This window comes from Trichoderma breve, chromosome 1, assembly GCF_028502605.1.
Source record: "Trichoderma breve strain T069 chromosome 1, whole genome shotgun sequence".
Lineage (NCBI taxonomy): Eukaryota > Fungi > Ascomycota > Sordariomycetes > Hypocreales > Hypocreaceae > Trichoderma > Trichoderma breve.
This window is the reverse complement of record NC_079232.1, coordinates 2937160-2952570: the sequence shown is the minus strand read 5'-3', so window position 1 is coordinate 2952570 and position 15411 is coordinate 2937160. Positions and strand designations below refer to the sequence as shown.

At 51.9% G+C, this 15411-nt stretch overlaps 2 protein-coding genes across 2 annotated transcripts; both read right to left on the bottom strand.

The window, feature by feature from the left end:
• Nucleotides 1-153: 153 nt before the first annotated feature.
• Nucleotides 154-5276, bottom strand: T069G_00906 (uncharacterized protein; the record flags this gene model as incomplete). The annotated part of the gene is made up of 6 exons (XM_056168116.1): nucleotides 154-3780; nucleotides 3841-4213; nucleotides 4297-4608; nucleotides 4669-4795; nucleotides 4859-4964; nucleotides 5100-5276. The coding sequence occupies 6 exons, from the start codon at nucleotides 5274-5276 to the stop codon at nucleotides 154-156; spliced, it is 4722 nt and encodes a 1573-aa protein (XP_056033432.1).
• A 9676-nt stretch (nucleotides 5277-14952) lies between these two features.
• T069G_00905 (uncharacterized protein) lies at nucleotides 14953-15411 on the bottom strand (the record flags this gene model as incomplete). The annotated part of the gene is made up of 1 exon (XM_056168115.1): nucleotides 14953-15411. The coding sequence occupies one exon, from the start codon at nucleotides 15409-15411 to the stop codon at nucleotides 14953-14955; it is 459 nt and encodes a 152-aa protein (XP_056033431.1).

Sequence of the window (15411 nt, the reverse complement as noted above, 5' to 3'; positions counted from 1 at the left end):
AGATGATACGAACACAGCATTCGCATCTTGGGGAATAATAAAAACCAAAACCAAACTGGAAGCAAAGAAAGCATGGCAAGAACGCCAAATCGTCATGCGCAAAGATCTCGCGCCACGCAAGGGGAACCTTTGGTGTAGTTGTCGTTATCAAATTCAGAACATGCCACTACCGTGCAGGCCAGCCGACGACAGTTTTCTTCCATGCCCCTCGATTGGCGATCGAATGGCGTCTCGATCATAGAGAACGGGAGGGGGGATACCAGCCACAGGCGATCTGAGCTGGCTGAAGGAATTTCCGCCATCGCCGTACATGTCAAGCGGGGGTGATTTGATGCTGATGGATCCCTCCTTTCGGCTACGGCTACCTGAACGGAGACGTTCGTTCTTCTTTGTCATGCGGCCAGAAAGGCTGCCCTCTCCGAGGCTGCGGCCGCGATTGTGGGCCTTGACAGGCGGCTCGGGAGGAGGAATCACCGGTACCATGCCGTCATTTGGGGCGGCCATCATGGGTTCCTCAGTATCGGTCTCATCCATGACAATCTCAATCATACCCGAGGCCAACGTTCCAGCAACGGGCGGCTGGCGTCGGACGTGTGGCAGCGGGGGCGGAGGGGGAGGAGGAGGCATGGCTAGATGTTGCAGCTCCTTCAAGAAAGTAGCAGGCGCCGAAGGAGGAGGCGGTGGTGGTGGGGGCACCAGGTTGTTCACTTGTCGGCGCCATTCCGTCTCTACAATGTCATCGAGGCCCCTGCCTTCATTGGCACTTCCCTTTCTCCCAAAACGGCCTTGATGAGAGGGCTCCTCGGGGATTGGCGCCGACATGCTTCGCGGAATCATGGGTCGAGATGGAGGTTGATAAGTTGTTGACGGCAGTTGATAGACGGTCGATGGCAGCAGTGTCAGTGGCTGCTCCTCCTCCTGTTGCTTCTGCTGCTGCTGTTGCTGAGGTGGTGGTGGTGGTGGCGGCGGCGGCGGTGGTGGTGGTTGATATTGTCGTTGCTGCAGGTCTTCTTCTTCCCTCTGCACCACCTTCTTCTTCTCTGTGTAGTATTGCGGAGAGTACCCTGGTGAGCTTTGCGGGGAATACTTCTGAGAGAATGTTGCGGGCACTGGTGGAGGGGTGAGGTCTTCATACTGGTCATCGTCCGACCGGAGAATGAGTCTCATCGCCTTGGGAGTAGCAGGAAGGCCGATGTGTGGTCCATTTCGCGCATACATGCTCCTCGGAGGTTCTGTTGCAGAGCGAGGAGGGAGGTCATCCGGGAGTGTCTCATCCTCGGCCTCCACAAGGATCGGAGGAAAGCCAGGAGATATCTCGCTTGGGTGGGGGATTTGAGGACCCAGTTGTCGCTTTGCAAGAGACTTTCGACGCTCTTCTAGCTCTCGTGCGGCCTGCTCCTTTTTGCGCTGCCTCTCATCCTTCATTTTCTTCAAGTCACCGGCGTGCTCGGTAGATGCAGCTCGTATGTGTACAGTGTGGCTCAAGTCTATTGGGGCGGCTTCTCGAGATTCGGTTGGCTCTCTTCGTCGGCTTTCTGCGTATTCCCGTCGACTGACGGCTGGAGAATTGATGTTGTGGCCAACGCTCCTGCTGTGCTTGGCTCTGAATTCTTCTTGCGCCTGCATGGCAGCTCTAAAATCTTCCTCATCTTCCGATCCCTGGTAATGCAGAGCTGTCGCCGACATTGGCACTGGCGAGGGTGGTGATCGCGGAGCCGATCGGCTCCTTCCACCCGTCTTACCCCTTATTACGCTTGCTTTCCGAATCGTCAGGGGCTCAACGTTGTTGCTAAAAGTTTGATTGCTGAGGATGGCCAAGTCTTCCGGTGACATTGGTACAGGGGACGTGGGCGATCTTTTGGCCTTTGTCCAAGATCTGGCTGAAGCTCTGCCGCGCTCTTCTGAAGGATCGCGCGACTTGGCTCGCCGCTCCCGGCTGCCATGGCGACCGGCGGATACATCTCTCGTCCTCTCTTTGCTCCTCGTCCTGCTTCCAGCTCTCCTTGAGTAACTCTGAGCCGCCTCCAGGCTATGGATATAATCATCCCTGTGCCGGGGGTTCGATTTGTGGCTCCGGCCAGCGCTCGAGGTGGATGTAATGGAGCCGGCAACAGATCCGGCAACAGGAGGACCAGTACCACGACGTGTCCGAGACGGCCAGTGGAAGCGAGTAGATGAGGCGGCAGACTGATCAGGAGACATGGCGTCTGTCGGTTGAGCCAGGGGCTGCAGCTGCAAATGCAGATGCGAGGGAATTCGATCACGGGAGCCGTTCCGCTGCGTCGAGTGAACTTCCTGCAATCTGCTCATGATGGTATGATCAGGAGAGGGTGGCCGCTCTCCCGAGTACCCCTGAACGACACGCTGATACTGGTCTCTCATCATCATGGGGCTGGCCGTAGCAGCACGCTGCATCGCAAGACCCGTCGTCATATTGTCTTGAGTGGCGGACGACTTGCGGGAATGGCTCGCCCGCTGCGGGGGTGCGTCAACGATCTTTGCGATGTTATCAATGGGCTTTAGAGTATTTCTATCAAGAGTGGCCTCTCCAATGGAGGGCAATCGGCCACGATTGAAACCCTGGACCGGGCGGGCTGATGTTGGCGTGTTAAATCTACTATTGCCCGATGGCCGAAGGAACGCAGTTGCAGGGTCAAAGCCGCCTGAGGGAGATATGGCCGATTCAGCAATAGGTGTTACTCCGGCCGCGATAGGTGTTTGGCCGCCATCAGCCTGCGAGTAAAACTTGGCCTTTTGATTTGGGTCTCCAAACGACGTGATCAGCTTCAGCGCCGACGCTTTGGCGACACTCCGCTGAGGGCCCCTCTGAACTCCTGGGGGAGACAGCGGAGGGCTCAACATCTCAGGGATGCTCGGTGTGATATTTTGAAAGTTGAGCTGAGCAGCCGATGGTGAAGTCCAAGGCTCCGAGGATTCTTGGTCGGTGCAGGCAAAACAACGAATCGCCAGCTGTTGCTGACCGTGCTTAACAGCCCACTCGCCCCATTTACGCACAATCGCAGCTTGTCGCTCCCAGACACTGGGGAACGCCACACAAGTGAGGATGAGAGCTTCCATGTATCTCTTATGCGAGATGTAGACTTCAATGGCATCATTGTAGTCACCCATGCCAAGCATAATCGTCACTGCAACGTGGATATCGCCATTCTCCAAAAGACGTTGGACGTATACGCGACCGAGCTTGTGCTGAGATGCCTGACCGCCGATTCCGCTTAAAGCAAGCAGCATCCAGTCTTGAGACGTCATATTCTGAGAGCCAGCGGCCATGATGTCTGAATCGATATCGCCCAACCACTTTGCGAGCAAGATGCGGTTTGCCGATCCTGCGGGATAACGACTCATCTCATCGCGAATTAAGTCGTCTACTTCCTTGTTCCATCCGAAGATGGTACTGAGCATCTGTCGACGCAGATCGTCATTGGTAGGATTAGTTTGGCTTGCAGGCATTGGATGTTTGTATGGAAGATCGCTTAGACGTGAGCGAGTGTACTTGAACAAGTCCTGCACCTTGGCATCATCAGGGCTCCTAGGCACCTCGTGTCGCAATCGAGATGGGCGATGTTGTCTCGATTTGGACGAGGCCAACGACGGACCACTCGTGCTAGGAAGCGTGTAGCCCATCGAATAATTGTCCATGTCCCGCCGTCCCACTGTCGAGGTTTTCAAGGATGAACCAGCGGAGATGTATGTCCCCTCAGTCATTGGTCGCGACCTCAGTGAGCCTGTCTGTCTACCGGGTGTGCGGGAGCCTGCCGAAGACTTTGACAATGATGAATGGCTGGAGGCCTGGCTGCCTGAGTCATATACTTCGTTTCTCACTTCAGGTGCATTGCGCTTTACCAGTCGCTGGAAAGGGGATAGATGGTCGTCATCACTTTCAGAGATACCCATCTCAAGGGGGACAGAGCTTGACTCGGACTCTGAGGTATGGATGGTCGTTGCAGAGTGCACCGATCTGCCCCCCGTCTCTTCTGATGTGGGAGGCGATGGTGGGAGGACACCAGCAGGGTGTTGTACGTTTGCTACCATAATGGCAGGAGAGTTGAGATCAAACTGCTGCACAGTATTGTTTGGTCCAATGGTAAAAAGGCTGGCCCCAGGACCGTAGACGGCCAGGCCTTTTACATGCTCGAGGGTGGGAATGGAGTCCTTGGTGACATGTTTCGTCCTTACGTCCCACGAAAACGTTTCCCTGTTTGATCAATTAGCACAAAAACCGCCAACGGGAAGCAGGCCGCCGCGCGCTTAGGCTGTGGCCAGTGCAGAGGGACATACGAATCTGAGTATTGGATGATGCGGCCGTTCTTGGACCACCCCATCCAATTAGGGCCAGACAGGAAGTTCTCGTTCCTCCGGAGCACTCTGACCACCTTGGCGGGGTCGTCGGCGTTGTACGACTTGGCCACGCTCCAGACCCGCAGGTCGCCATCGTGTGTCTGTACAGCCAACATGTCTGACTTTTGCCTCGAGGACGACGCATGCCAGGAAAGGGTGACAATGGGTGATGGGCCTCTCGAAGTTGTCAAGTTATGCAAGATGGTGAAGCGAGGCTGTAGAGTGGCAACCAGAAGTGATCCATTCTGGTAGCTGAGGTTGGCTGGTTTAGTACATGACAAACACACTGCGGCCAGGGTGATGATAACTTACCCGATAGCAAAGGTCCGACAGTCAGATGAAGGAGCCAATGCTGTGACTGCAATTTGGTCAATCGTCCGAGCTGAGATGTGCTCGGATGTTGTTGGTTCAAAAAGGATGATGTTTCCCTGCGTGTTTCCTATAAGCCAGATATGTTAGCTGGGCCATGCAAGCCACGCGAGGCTCGTGCGGGTTCTCTCACCAAACGCAACGTTTCCGTTGCGCATCCACGAGGCGACTGTAAGCGTCTCGTACGAAACAAAGCGGGATATCTCATCGCCAGTCATCAGATCCCAGACAATGGCGGTCTGGCCGGCGTCATAGCTCACGACAAAACGGCCAGCGCCCATTTCGCTCTGGGTGTCCACGGCAAGAAGTTGAACATCGTCGACGTGCCGTGTGAACCTCCGATCGATGGTGAGAGTATCGTGATGACAGCATACTATTGTTGGCCCTTGAGCATAGAGATAAATGGCTGCCGTGGCGGCTGATGGAATAAAGTATCTGAGATCCTTGATGTTCGGCATTTGTGCGAATTCCGGCGGTGCTGGACGGCCCCGTGCGGTCGACGATTTGCCGGACCGGTTGGACACGGTCTGGATATGTGACGCGGAAGACATGGCTGCGGTCTTGCTATCGAGGCTTCCACGATGGCCAATTATGTCAAGTCCGAGATTATATTGGCCCGTTTAGTCGGCCTACACCTCTGCCAGCGCAGAGGCAGCTTCGCTTCCAACAAAGATGCGAAGCACTCCAAGCCCGTGAGACAGCACCAGCTTCGGTGTCACAGTCCTGTCTCCAGGCCAAGGTCCGACTCTCTTGAGAGCGTTCTCTGGGGTGAGCCCACAAAGTGGCGGCAAGCTGCGGCGTTCTTTAGGTATCAATCATTACATGAAACCCAGCTCCTGTCTATTCCCGGACACAAGCCTCAAACACTGCAATTCACCAGGCGCTTGGTTTTCTTTCGGGCCACCGAGGATGATGGAAGATTATTATGCTCGGGAAGGAGGAATGTCGAATTGGTCGAGGACGGATAAGATGTGAGGTACGATGTGTCGTCGAGGGTAGTTTGACGATGCAAGGCTTGGCCGTAGTACTCGTAGGCCACGAAGTGAGGTTGGAAAGAAGAAGGCTAGACAGGCTAGCGGAAGAGGGCAGCGTCACGGTTTTGCATATAAAGAACAAACTTGTAGGCAAGAAGAATGACGGTTCTCTGTGATGTGCCGGGCAGCGTTAGGGGAGGGGCTGATCTGATTAGCTCGGCGCTTGTTCGTGCCGCCTAGGGGATGCTCCTGTTTGGAGGATTGGGAGTAGTAGGTGATGCAGGCGGATGCAGGAGAAGTTTTGGCTGGATGCGTAATGGTGGTCACGCTGATGGAAACAAAGAAAGACGTTACGGATCTTCCGTCTGTTCTCTCTTGGTCTGTTCAGGCCTTGTCTATCCTCCTCTGATGACCCTTGGCAAAGCCGTGTGAAACAGCACAGATGGGGATGGCGGGAGGGAAGGAGGAGGAGGTAAAAGAAAATATCGGAGCGGCCCAAGTGCAAGAACGGCTACTTGTAAACGACGCACAAGCAACCTAAGACCTGTACATCCGGTAAGGACATGCACCACTCACGCACGGTGAAGGTCGCTCCAGAATATTAGATGGACATGGACAGGTTGGAGAGGAGGGTTGGATAGGTAGGTAATAAGAGCAGGCTGGGGTGTGATGGGTCCGATGGAGAGGAGCCAGGCGAGCATGGCGCCTATGCGGCCGTGGTTGAGGCCTGTCAATGGATGGGGTTGGCTGCCATATAAAATTAGAGTGCAAAAGCTGCTAACGGCCGTCTTTGGGATGGAGCGGATACGGTCCGGCAGCTAAGGACCGGCCAATGCCCATCGACGCAGCCCAGGTACATGCGCATGCCGACAAGATACCTGGGCTTTCCGTGTTGCAGCTATCTGCAGCATCAACGGCTGGTAAATAGAAGATGCTGGCCATGTGCGGCTTCGTGGTAGTGGTACCTACCTCTCTCGCTACCGACGGCGTGTAGCGAGCAGAGAGTAACAGGTACAGACGTCGTTGCAACGCTGCCATCGCTTCCATGTGTCAGGCAGCCTTCTTCGCTTCTTCGTTTTTTTCTTTCTCCCCTTCCCACTCCGTTTCGTCCCAACCAGCCGCCGTAAGTTAGGCTCTGCGTCTGCTACGCGCGTGCGCCCGCGGTGGGCCCAGCTAAGCAGTGAGGCGAAAAGGGCGAGGCAATGGCGATTGCTAGTCGCCTCAGAGTCAACTGGGACTGGGAATCATGGGCTCAGATCCTCGAGGCGGACGAATTGAAGACAGGTGATGTACAGGCGCTAGCGGGCCATGTACCGCTGCTGGAGTAGAATCCCTTGTTGAAGCCCCCTGCTTAGCCTCTCAGGCTGCCCGCGTACCCTTGCCAGACATTTGGATATGGGCCTATCAAAGCTTCCAGAGGCATCGAGGTGTCGAAGAGCTCTCGACTTGAACTGCGTCGACTCCGTATCCCATGTCATGTCTTGCCCGGAGCAACATTTGTAAGTGAGTACTCATACGGAGCAGTACCATACTCGTAACAGCACCAACTGATACGCCTGCGCCATTAGCCCTCGTACTACGTCTAGCAACCGGGGCTCTTCTCTTACCCCGACTTGCGGCGCCTTTCACCGTTGCATCGGTGGTTCCACGCTGGCGATCTGGCCTCTGTGCGAGGGCCGGGCCTGGGTGACTGCACGGTACCTTGCAGCCGTGCTGTGCTGTGATACCAGTTCGTTCGCGCCCGCCGCAGCCAGACTGAGCCCTGGCCATGGTTCGTCCATTCTGCTTTGCCACAGTCGATTCGATTCCATACGATGCAGCACTTCATCGCCACAAATCATCAGCATCTGAGGCCCTGAAGTTGGGCCTTGGAGACGTTCGAACCAGAGGGGGGGCGCCCAGATGCATGGCTGGAGCATGGCTGGAGCTTTTGGCGATTTGGGGCTGCGGTCCAGAGTGGGGCGGCCAGCGCAGGCGCTCAATGGCAAGAGCTGTCGAAGCGCCGAGGTGTGTCGCGCCTGCTGATTGGGCGCGCCAAATGCAGGTGCGCGCCGCAGCCTGGCCAATCGGCGGCTCGATCACGCCTGCCTGCAGGGGTCTAATCGCTCAGTCCCGGCCGCTAAGACCGTTAAAGACGCCGGCTAGGATCAGGGATGCAAACCTCATTCATTCATCTTGAGCTTGAGAATCGCGCCGAGACAGAACAGAACAGACCACAAAAAGAACAAGAAAGATTGGACTGATCTGTGTGCTAGTTCGTCCCGCACTGTAATTACTGTAATCAGTCGCTTCCAATGCAATTAATTCTGTGCCTCAGTCACAAAGACGAGACCCGAACAACACAAGACACAAGACAAGATGAGACACGGACACGACACGATACGATACAGCTTCCGAGCCGCCGCCCGTGGTCATGGCATGGCACGACTCTGCCGTCACAGCAGCATCAGATGATTCAAGAAACGGATTTCGGCCTACCAAAACCCAGAATACAAGTATCGCAATTTCGCTCCAAACTCCGTTCAACTGCTAGCCTCTCTCCTTCAAATCGGCGCGCTAACAAGCTTCCCAGCTCCATGTCCGTCGGCTCCGCAATCACATCTCCAGAGCCGGCTCATATCTAGGTATATCTTGTTTTCAAAGCAACCCCTGGTGCGGACTTCTTCTGTTACAGCATCATCCTAGCGAATTGGCGTACCCGGATGGCCATTGAAACGTCTTCTGTTCGTACCTTTGTCTGTACACAGTGACGAAACACTTGAGGACACACGTGCGACATGCTTGGAAATGTCTTGGACTCTTATCAAGCCTTCGTCCAATCCAGCATCCATATCAGCCTCCTCTCTCCACTTGCAAGTCTATTCTCCTGCATCAACGCTGCTGGTAGACTGAACTGCCATTGTACTACATACAGTATTTACCCACCTCATCCGAGGCCACTACAAGCACACGAAGGATTCTAGACATGCGTATTCCGTATATATCACACGGCTAGGCACCCAATATATCCTGGTACGGAGTGGTGATGGCCCCATGAGACATAGGCGCCGGCTACACTGGTCCCTTGGGCGACCAACAGCAAGTTTACTCGATTGGGAATATCTTGAGGCCCAACAACAACAAACCCGTCAGCGTATATGACTCTAGTCTCGCTATTCTTTCCGCACCCTGTCGAACTGTGACCTTGTGACGCAGTATTTTTTCTTGGCTTGCTATACTCAGTTTCCTCTTTGTCATACGCAATGTCTAAAGTCACTATCGCCGGAACGCCACTCGCAGGACGCATTCATCAAAGGTCGTCAAGCATGGCACGGCCACATTTTATACTCCGAAACAGGGCAAAGTGGCCAAAGCTTCTGTGCATAGGATGCTGCTGCCGCAGCGAAATAACACTCACAAACCGCCAATATTGGCTTCCGCTGGTGTTCCAATGCCTACTCATCAAATCAATCTGCGACATCCACGAATACGTTGGGATGCCAAGGTGCCTTCCAAAGTTTTCTTGAGCAAGGATTAATATGGAAGCTGAGGGGGAGCCGTTATCGTCGTGTCACACCAGAGCGGAGAGTATTGAAGTGCGGTGAAGCAAACGAGATCAAGAGCCAAGGTATCCATGACGTGAAGTAAGAGTCCGAGCCACCCTTGCCATCCCGCATGCCTTGGATGGCAGCTTGTTCCTGACCCAGCCGGTTACTGGCATGTCCGGTTTCGCTTCAATCATGACGAAGTACGAGCAATAGTCTCGCTTTCTGACCTCGTAGCTCAAGCCCTTTTCCACCAAAAAGCAAGATCGAATTTTATCCTGTATCTTATAACAATGTCATAGGATGTGTAAGACTACTTGTGCAGCATTAATTCTATCCAGGTTTTATTCTGGATTTGTGCACAAGACACTTTCAACATGCCAACTAATGAGCTCGAATAAGTCAACGACTCCAAGCTCAGACAGCTCTTGTAGAACGTTACTCATAGTTAACCGAACCGTAAGGAAGCATCAAAAATACATTCTCTTGCTGCTCTAGTTTTGATGAATTGACATATCCTGGGGCCATATTTGTTACCTCTGGGATCAAATGCCCGATTAATCATGTTTATAATGAATAAAAGACCATTCGAGTGACCTTGATGCTGGGTTTCATTTTCTACATACAGGTTTCGCCAACTTCTTGTCACGTCTCGACAGCATGAGAATTTGTCAGGCATAAGTAGAAGATCGTGAGAGTATACCAACGGCATACCACTAATAGTAAGCCGCCTTTAAAACTTTCAAGGAGTAAAGCAATAGGGCGGATAATGTTCTTTCGAGTAGGGGTGCGACTCATTGTTGATATATGTCAAACTCGGCAGGGAAGAGAGGAATGATGAAGATTCAAGTGCTACTCATGCCATCAGCTGGAAAAAGATTAGGAACTGAATATACAATGTAGACTCTGTCTCTCTCTGAACTTATACATCTTCATATATGCAATTTTATAGCATAGGCATGGCAGCTTTCTTTCAGCGGTCCAGATTCCTGCCTTCTGATACTGGAGAGAATTTACTCGCCATATGATATAATGTGAGCCTATTTTTCTGCAATACACATTTCGTAATTTATGGACGTTTTGTTTTAGCAGTATCTTGGTTCGATAAGATTTGAGACGTGACTCAATGAACAGAGGATGCCAAATCTTCGATCTACTGATTCATATAATGACTTTGCTTGTTGAAATAATATCAAGTGATATATTGGCTCTAAACTTGCCATTACAGCTTTCTCTATAAAGCGATGTATTATGTTTCTGTTGAATGCCTCACGACTGGTTATACCCATCTTAACAACATCAGGCGATCAGTTATGAGATATCTCTTCCTCAACAGGTTGATGGAGGGGGCGTGCTCTCTTCTAAGGATGGGAAATAATAGATAATGGTCTTCCTCTAGTGGCCGCTTTCGTTTCTCATTTCGAATATACGATAAAGCTGGCGTGATGACCCCAACTTGCCCACAGTCCAAGCCAGTCTAGACGCGGGCGTCGAGAAGATTAAGATAAGTGTATAAATCGGTTTAACACAAAGGATGTAACAGAATCACATATCGTATCAGATATCATCAATGAGAGCTGTGAATCCACCTCCATGGAGTGTCCATATGAAGATGGTAGCTTCCAGTTTTGCGTCATTAAAGAGAGAAATTATCAACCAGTCATCACAGCATTCGGCCATAGGAGAAGCTACTGGCTAGCAATTGGCCAGAGTCCGAGGCTTTGAAAAGATGATTCTGAACAATTTAGCTAACATGTGATCAATCTCGGTAGCTTGGGTCTAACAAGACGGCCCTGATCAATCACAGCGGCAATACTGACAGCGGCATTAGTTACCGCTGTGGAGGCTGTCACGGACATTGTGCGTATGTATTCCTCCTCAACAGGAAGGCCATGCCCTTTACCCCCAGGTGTCGTGATCTGAACTTCATGTCCTTGGATAGCCCTGTGCTGCCGATTGGGTTGCATCTGTGACCTTGGCGACTCCTTCAGACGGAGCTGAGACGGGGCTGTAGCCTATAACATGTCGTTTCCTGACATCTCATATTGCTGAATACGATCGATGCTGCAAAACCACGCACGCAAACTTCATGTCAGAAATGGGAGTGTAAAATGGGGGATTCGTTCTACGGTTGGCGCCCGCCCATTTCCAATCACATCCATTCACACGCGCATCACACAGGGCGTATAATTAGAACTGGAGTACTTTGAAAGGTGCTTCACCAGCATCAGATGATATGGGGAAAGCTGGGCTTTTTTTTCCCTTTCGCTTAACGCGGCCATTTCGAATCCATTTCTGCGTCACAGATTACGACGCCGCAATGAGCAATGAGCGATTGTATTGGCAATGGGCTTTTCGACTTTGCGTGGTTTAAAAAAAGAAGATGTGCCCTACAAGAAAAACGATACGCCAGAAATGCAGTGACTCAGCGTTCACGTGGTTGAGTATTTATAGCCAATGGGCGTGCAGCATACATGCAATTGGACGACATGTCCGCGACGAATAAGGTGGCAGTACAGCATCTCGACAAACCTATTGGCCAAATCCGCCGCCAACCCCAGCAAGTTCCCTCTTTGACACTCCTCTTCTAAGCCAAGAGGATTCGGGCTGTGATAGGGCGGGGGAAAGGAAGAGGAGGAGGGGGCGAAAAACGCTCAGGAAGAATTGCTGACGGATTGAATGGACCTTTTTTTTTTTCACGTGTTGTGACTGTGTGGATAGAGGATTTCCCGAAGGCGAAGGTGGCTCAGCAAAGAAGAGTAAGAGAGAAGAGGAGGGCAGACTAACAAAGATTCCCTCCCCGATGGAGAAGTACAACGTTGCTATCAAAAGACGAGACGAGACGGAGACGGAAACAAGAAGAAAGAAACGCCAATGTCGGGGTCAGCCGGCCCTTCTCCCGTACGGATTATCTGGCCCACAGCGAAGGCCCGTACCGTAACCTTGCTTGGAAGGCGGCCAAGACATGGCTGGTAAATAGGTAAAAAGCAAAAAGAAACTTATTTGTCGGGGAGAAGGAGAGAAACATCCGGAAGGGTAAAAAGAAAAGTGTATTATTGCAAAAAGTAACGACACCCCTCTCCAATCCCAAACCACGAAAAAGAAAGAAAAAAAAAAAAGCAAACCGGAAACACAGGATTCTCGCCAACCCTGCATATGCAGCCCAGACACACCCACACCAGCAGGAGGATTATGCAAGCTCACCAGCACTTCAAATCACCGGTGTGGCACATCCCGAAGCCCGTGTTTTGTATCGGCGTAATAAAGTGGTTGCAACACACACACACACACAAATAAACGAATGAGTAAGCGTGCGCCGAATGAGGAGGGCTTACTGTGTGATCAACCCAGCCCAGCTTATCACTCTGTCTCAACGGAGAAATAAAGAGCGCAGCAATGAGAGACAAGAGAGAAACACGAGAAAGATAAGCCCCCCGGGGCAAAAAAGCTCACGGTCGCGCGAGTTCCCGTTCCCAGCTTGCTTTAGGTTTGCGTTTGTCTGTACACCGACATTATCAGCTGTAACGCACATATGTATGCCAGCTTGGCTCATGCACTCGGTGAACATGCCGACAAGGGTGAACCCAGCTGCTCGCTGCATGCAAGGGAAAAGATAAAAGATAGAAAAGAGAAGGGAGAGAAGATACAGCGAATACTATGTAGGTATATGGCCACGTCAAATCACAGCAAAGAGTGCAGCCGCACGCAATTTGCCGCGCTGTCCATTCATGTCCGAGGCCCTCCCCCCCTCCGATCGATCGCGAAATCGTGCTTCATGTACATCGTACATTAGACATGCAACCCATCTGCACGTTCGGTGTTTGTTATCACACATCAGGCAGCCCTTTGATTTAATTTACTGGCCGCCCTACATGAATAGACTATCAAGAGAAAAAAAAAAAAGCAAAGCATTAATGTTGGGCAGTTAATCTATTTTTTAATTTTGTTTTTCTGCCACATCATAAAATCCCAATAAGCAAAAAATGCAAAAAAGCAAATAAATGAGATATCACAACTGAGCTTCGAGACAACGACGCCCTGCAGACACGTAGATTACAGCTCCAGCTTATAGCGAAAACCATCAACCACTAGCCTGCCGTTTTCTCAGCCCGCCCAAAAAGCATACCTTGTAGCGATCCAACCACCACCGCTCGTTACATTTGCGACAATCCAGCTATCAATTACGAGTACACTTACTTACTCCGCACCTGAGTAGAAAGAAAAAAACAAGTAATTCTCAAGTCATGATTCACACGCGCGCAAACCCTCCCCCCAGTCACGCACCCCCTCAAGTCTAACAAATCCAGTTGTTGTTTTTCCGTTTGTCTTATTATTATACTTTTCTATTCGCGAACTCGTGCCTTCAAACCCAAGCCCTCAGATCAATCACCAATGGGGCCCTATCGAATCACACACACACCCCTCCCATGTGACAATAACACAGCACGCAGCGAATAGGGCACGTAAATGCGAAAAAGCCCCCGGCGCCACCGAGTCGCACTGCATTGGGTCGGTGAGCGAGCCAGCCAAACCACCCCCAAAGTTGATCCGCCCGCAAGCCTTCTGTGGCGGCCTGCGCGTGTGGTGGCAGACGGTCACCGACTTTCTGTCCGTGTACAGCGCACCGTTTGATGCGTTTGCGCGCGAAAGAGCGGCGCTGAAAAATGGATGATGCTAGTGAGTAATACCTGTAGTTAGTGTGCCAGAGCTGAAAGTCGGGGGCGGCTGGGCTACGAGAGCCGGTGGCAGCAAGCTCTCCCTTTGCCGAACGTCCCCGAAAGGGCATCTAAATGCGGTCAATCGGAAAATGGCGTTCTGGCTCCAAGTTTACGCCGTGGCGCTCACTTAATGGCGGATAGACACATGGCAATACAATGAATCATGAATGGCAAAGCGGAGAAAGGTATTGTGTGTGGAAAGTAGAAACTAGTATTGGTAATAAGGGGGTATCTTGTAAGAAAGAAGCTATCTAAACAGTTGCTATGCTAAAATGTTTCCCAATGTGCCGAGTCCGTCTGTAGCGGAAGGCTTCCCAACGCCAGAGTATGTATCTAAGTAATGTGTCCCAATGTCCCGTCGCTCATCCTTGTGGAAGAGGGTATCCAGAAATTCCCATTGGCTAATGCCCGCTATGATTGATCGCTAAAAAACCCAAAAGCCCGAAAAAAACAAATGAACTCCGATAATGCCGTCGTAAGAATTAAATAGTAGTAAAATGAGAAAGGAAACAAGGCTGTCGTTGCGACGATCCCCTAAACCAAGAGGGGGTTGGATATGAAAATGATCCGGGTATCAAGTGAAGGTCCAAAGTTGCAAAGGCTTGTGAAAGAGAAATGGAAGAAGCCGTGTTGGGCTGACCCAGTTTAGCCGATCTGGCCGCGGTAGTAGAAAGTAGAAGTTGAGGGAATGCCTCGGTGGTGGGCGGGAGGATGAGTCAGATTAGGTCGGACCGTGGCTCTCCCGTCGGCATCCCGATTTTCCCCATGAAAGCGCCGCAAATCAATTCCTATTGATAGCGCACTTGGTGTGGGTGGCTGTGCTTAGACCACAGCCGGGTCTGAGTCGTAGTAGAATAGAAAGAAGAAGAAAGTCGTAATCGTCGTGTACACCATTCAAGGTGTGTTGAGTCTATTAGAGGCTTTATCGTAGAAAGCCGGAAGTAGTAGTGAGAAAGAAAGAGCCTTTGTTTGCGCCAGCGCATGACCCGCAGAGTAAGTTGTAGATGTTGTTTACTCGGAAATGGGGGTCATGGAGACAAGCTTGGACTTGGGGCTCTTCTTGGCGCTGGATGCAGAGCGGCTCTTCTTCTTAGAAGCCTGCTTGCGGCGCTCCTTCTCAAGCATGATCTGGCGCATGCACTCGCGCTGCAGAGCAAGCTTCTCTCGCTGCATCTCCAGGACCTCGGCGTCAGTCAGGCGGGGAGGAGACTGCATCATGATGGGAGAGGACGAGGCGCTGGAGCTGGCGATGCTGTGGCTGTCACTGTCGAAGGGGTCCGACAGGAGAAGGTCGTCGTCGGAGAGGAAAGAGGTAGCTCGCTCCTCGCGGTCGAACTCGGAGAGAGACTCTCGCCTGGGCCAGGAGGGAAAGGCGCACGAGGCATCGCGAGTTCGAAGGTTGGAGGGGCTGATATCGATGGCGGTAGACATGGTGCTCACGGAGCTGTATGAGCTGTATGAACCGAACAT